We start from the raw sequence: 5,559 nt of genomic DNA, 5'->3' as shown, positions 1-5,559 counted from the left end.
TTACGTTTTTCCGGCTATAATGAAAGAAAATATATTTTACGCCCTACACTCAAGAAAGATATTAACATCAATATATATTAAAGGCTATTTGCTAAATAAAAAATTCAGCAGTGTGTAAATGACGTCATAAACACACAAAAATGGCTGCCTCCATGATCAGCCATTTTCTTAAATTTCAAACTGCCATATCTGTTTCAAAAGTGGTCCGATTTTAAAAATTCTTTCAGCATTATGAAAGGCTTGAGGATGGCTTTGATAAAAATTAACTTAGTATCAGGCTTAACCGTACCCTTTAACTTAATCAGATGTACAACTTTTCTTATTTCGATGTTTGTTTAATCAATTTTGGTCTAATCGTTCAGCAAACACTGTACCGGTAAGTATAACTTATTGTAATTAAATTGTTTGGACAAATGTAAAGTCGGCCGGTTTGCTAAATTAAAAAAAAATAAACAGATAGATTGCATTTTATTAAATATACTATAAAGAACAAAGAGGAACTATCAAGGTATTGGATTTTTATTCCGTTTTATGAAATAAACTGTAAATTACTACATAAATCTGTTTAATATAAGTAGTTCGTAATTGGTCATTTACTGCATGAGAGTCATCTTACACCCCGGGTTGTAAGTTGAAATTTTCCAGCTCCGGTGAAAATTCCGGAAATCCCCGTCTGGTATGCAAGAAAGCAGTTTCTTGGCATACGGAATGATAAAAAAATCGCTATCTGTAATTTGTATCAGATACAGTATTATAAATATTGACTTGTTCTTCGTTTATAACTGACGCAGCCGCTATTACACAGTTTGAAACATTTTTTATTCAGTTAAGTGTTACGGATTAACTCTGCCAGTGAGCAATTTATTGTTGGATAACGAGGCTGTATTGAATGTAGTTACTGATACTGCTTAATAATTACTACGTCCATAAAGAGTCGGTTTCATCAAGGTTAGAATATTACACTTTTAAACAGGAGTATAAAAACTGGTCCTAAATTAACTCATCAAGTGTCAACAGTGTTAAAGCTGATAGCGACTTTAAGTAAAAAAGCAGACGTCCAGACAAATTTAATGGATGTATATCTCAAGCATTACCTCTTTTCTTCTGACATTCACTACAAGTTAAAAGGACGCGTTCATGTTGGGAAATAACATTAAACATATTATCGTATCCTTGACAAAGTTCGTATCTAAGTGTCTTTATTAACGAGTATTGATTGAATATTGAACCAAAATCCTTCTTTTGGTTACATGCATAAATAAGTGGTAGAATATTAGCCTGCATTTAGTTGTCAATGGTGAAGTTTCTTTATTGCTTTATGCGCCTGTGTATCCGCAATCCATCAAATGCTTAGCTAAAAATCGAAAAAGATTTATTGATGTTCAACCTGTCAGATTAAGGTCTCAAAGCACGTTATAGACACGGTGAAGTGTTCTTAATTGTATAGACGGGATGAAGCGGATGTTACCTTGGAAACGCTTGACAACTCTGTCATAGAAAAATACTCATCAAATGAAAGTCTTATATCAGCGAAAATCAAAAGAAAATAGAATACATCCCGAGGGAGGGCTTTCTATTAAACATCAGAGATTGCCAGGCAATAGAAACAGCTAATGTTCCGGATTCTCAAGATATCAGTTTTTCCCTAACTCATCTGCATCACATTTAAAAATGTGTTAAATATCGAATCAAGAGCTTTTAGTTTAGGCCTACAATTTCATGGCAGGGCACATGAGTTATGATATTTAAACATTAAAATACGTATTGTTTATACTTGATATTTTATACGATTTCGCAAGCAGTTGTGAATAGCAAACTCAATATTGATTCCCTCTCCGCAATGTTTATTTTGAGGATACATCACAATAGGGTTTAGATCTCATTGTATTGATAAAACCGAGCATACTCACTGGCTAGTGTTAGTTGTGCGATATCGCATTTTCTGGCAGTCGTTATTCAAATCGCTAAATCAGAGTTGCTGGAAAGCTTGAAGGCTATGAATCAGGCGTAGTTGCGGAATATTCGAATTAAATGGAAATGTTTGGTTTAATATGTTGATGTATGCATAGGCTAGTGCCTTGGGAAATCAAATAGGACTTAAAAGTTTAAAGGAGCCGTGCTAATTATAGTAAATATTGGGCGAACGGTGTAAAACAGGAATCCAATTTCGCGGTGCTGAATTATTTAGCAACAATGTATGCGATGAATAGATCCTAGGATTTATTTCAAACGGTGGAGTAAACACAATATAAAGTAGAAAACATGTCCGAGGTAACAGCACGCAATTCAGAATTTCCTGAAATAGTGGAATTAAATGTTGGTGGAGTTTTTTATACCACCTCCTTATCAACTTTGGTGAAGGAACCTTCTTCCCTCCTAGGAGAAATATTTGGAGGGGAAAGTAACACTAAACTCGTTAAGGACTCGAAAGGAAAATATTTTATTGACCGTGATGGTGTTTTATTTCGATACATTCTGGATTTTTTGAGAAATCAGAAAATCGTTTTACCGGAAAATTTTCATGAGAAAGATAGACTGCGAAATGAAGCGGACTATTTCAAACTACCTGAGATGGTTAAAGGTATAGCCGCAACTTACTTAAGCGGTCGTCTTAGTCCCGCTCCTCATCATAAAGCTCTGTCAAGTACCGTATACAATTCCGTACACTCAACTATCACCGAAGGCAGAACATGTGGAGTAATAACGCTTGGATATCGTGGTACTTTTGCTTTTGGGCGAGACGGATTAGCCGACGTCAAGTTCCGAAAATTGAGTCGCATCATTATCTGCGGTCGAGTCTCCTTGTGCCGAGAAGTATTCAAGGACACGCTAAACGAAAGCAGAGATCCCGATAGAGGATGCTCGGATAGATATACAAGTAGATTTTTCCTGAAGCACAGTTTTCTCGAGCAAGCGTTTGATATGCTGCAAGAAGAGGGATTCAGATTAGTAGGGACTTGTGGTTCCGGTACAAATAATGCGGGAGAAGTTAAACCAGGAATGGATACAGAAGAGGCCAAATGGCAGCACTACAATGAATTCATTTTTGAAAGAAGATAAGTTGTTTTGGTACAAAGCAACCTTTCCATTTACAACGTCCCGGACCACTTTGTACAGTGAGATATTAATAAAACTGCGGTCGAAAAAAATACGCGATTTAAAACAAAGTCCATGGCCGTTAATTCTAGCGTTTTATTTTGGTTTTATGTGCGCTCGTAATGTTTTAAAAGTCAGTTTGTTTCATAAATGGATGAGGTATGATACATGAGACGGTAGCAGATGTTTTTAATGATTTATATAATTAAGTTGAATGGATTGAATACAATGGAAACTATATTTATCCGATTTTGCTAAATAGGCAATTTCATTAAATGGAGTAACGTATTAACAAAATTGGATTACCACTTGAATGTGTTTGAATGTGGATATATTTGTATGTCACTATTAAAATGTCCTGCATAAAACATATTTTACAGAAACAAACAAAATGACACAAGAGAATGTATTGTGAATTGACATTGTATTGATTTAACTTCTTGATACGCATGCGCAGGTGAACTAAGAGGAATTATTTGAGTAACTTTCTTTCTAAGATAGTAGTGTATTCTGAACAAAATGTTATAGACATTATGCAACAGTAGGTAACTTTTGGTGTAAATATGTTATGAATTGTGTAGTTGTCTAAATAAACGTAGAACAGAATATGATGCGTTTCCCAAATCCTACAAAGTAAGTAATGGTGTTTGTTTTCTTATACGGCCACTGGTCAAGTTTTACTATAGGGTCAATCCTAGAAATAACCAGTAATTTTTATACGTGTTTTAAGTAGAAACGTGTTTTGCAGTTATTTACAAATATGTCTGATCTCTATTAGATCCAAGTACTGCGTTTAACTTTAAGATATAAAATATCCAATGGCTAGTCCCAACCGTTACTGCCACAAAAAATCTGAAATAACAAATATTTCCGTATTTAACTCTCCGATCCATTTACTTAGTAAATACATCAAATAGTCAAATCATATGTTATATGTGAGTTTAAATTTCGGGAACTACTTTTACAACGAATTAATACGGCTGTTCTTTAACCTTTAGCCCGCTGGCGGCAAGGGATTCAGCCTTGTCGGCCAGTGCATACCAAGATCAGCCTGCACGTCCATGCTGGCTAATCGTGGTCTGCACTGTTCGCTATTTCAGTAAACACTCCTTCAAATAATAAATAGTATTGTCCAAATTGAATGATGGATCAGTTCATTTTAAATTAGACATTTAGCAGGGTAAATTTTAAAAGGACTGCGTCAAACATTAAACGACGTCTCTATCTTATTTGTACAGTCATTGTCATTTAGAAAATATATTATTCTTATTCAAGAATAATAGTTAAACTATATTTGCTGTTTTTTAACTCGATTTTATATTTGACCGATACATATACCGTTTATGTGTACGAAATATTGGGCAGGGTATAATCAAAAGTTTAAACGAATTATAACAGTTTCAAAGTTACATTTCTGTGAAAATATCCCATTTTTAAATCGGAAGTAAGTGCTTAAATAGTCCTTGAAATATATTGTTATACTATACAAAAATTAGTACAAGTCTTATGCTGGTAATCAAATACAATTTAATAATGATAATTATTTGAAATGACTGAATTATTAATAACCATTGAAATATTAACAAATAAATAAAAATATCAATTATGTCAAAAATTCTAATACCATTGGCAATCAAAAAATAGAAGATTCTGATTGACTGGGTTTGTTCGTGAGAGAAAATGAAATGAGTAAGACTTTTCATGCTCCTTTTATTGGCTTAGGCGAATTCAATTATAGTTAAACTTAATGCAAAAGGACTAGAGAGCACAACACAACTAAGTTCAGTCACTGATAGACTTGTAGCCCGTACACGGTACAGGGCACCGTAAAACTCCTGCTGATAGTTAAAATCTATAACAATCATAGAACGAAACCGCTGTCAGAATCTCCTAAATTTGCCATAATTTTTGTGATGTTGTCTTTTCAATGGGTCATAATCTTTAACTTGTTCTTTTGTCAAGGACGTCACCATGACAATATTGATGTCATGTCAGACCTAACGTAAAGTTACTTATGGCATGCGACAAATATTAAGGAGAAAACACTCAATCAATAATGCCACTGGGACCTTCTGAGTTATCCTGAAATTCACAGTTGAAATAATTACTTTCTCGGCGGCATCAATTTAAATGTGTAGCAGACGACACATTATATCACTTACAATGAACAAACAGCAATACAAAATTAAATTTTAACCATTAGTGGCTTTTTAGTAGTATTAATGGTTGAAAGAAACCTTGTTTAGAATGTAAGGCCTGACATTGATACAAATTTAGTATCGTTAAAACGAGCTCTGTTTAATCAATAAACATACATTTAAAAGCATGTTTATCTCTATTTTCCAAGTAAATTATTTAAAAAAGCTTTCACAGTGCTCGTTAATAATTGCTTCGTATCAATCAAATAGAGTAAAAACCAAACGTCTACAACAAGAACATTACCGTGAAATTTGTTGTTAATTT

At 33.9% G+C, this 5,559-nt stretch overlaps 1 protein-coding gene across 1 annotated transcript; it reads left to right on the top strand.

Annotated features, from left to right (window-relative positions):
* Positions 1–1,811: 1,811 nt before the first annotated feature.
* On the top strand, positions 1,812–3,702 carry LOC123558003 (BTB/POZ domain-containing protein KCTD16-like). Its single transcript, XM_045349860.2, has one exon. The coding sequence runs from the start codon at positions 2,263–2,265 to the stop codon at positions 3,058–3,060; it is 798 nt and encodes a 265-aa protein (XP_045205795.1). The 5' UTR covers positions 1,812–2,262; the 3' UTR covers positions 3,061–3,702.
* Positions 3,703–5,559: the final 1,857 nt, after the last annotated feature.

Source organism: Mercenaria mercenaria, chromosome 5 (assembly GCF_021730395.1).
Source record: "Mercenaria mercenaria strain notata chromosome 5, MADL_Memer_1, whole genome shotgun sequence".
NCBI classification, from domain to species: Eukaryota; Metazoa; Mollusca; class Bivalvia; order Venerida; family Veneridae; genus Mercenaria; species Mercenaria mercenaria.
The sequence above is the reverse complement of the archived record's forward strand: the minus strand, read 5'-3'. Positions and strand labels throughout refer to the sequence as shown.

Bases quoted from the DNA above. Each gene is read 5' to 3' on its own strand.
- LOC123558003 (XM_045349860.2), top strand. From the start codon at position 2,263: ATGTCCGAGGTAACAGCACGCAATTCAGAATTTCCTGAAATAGTGGAA.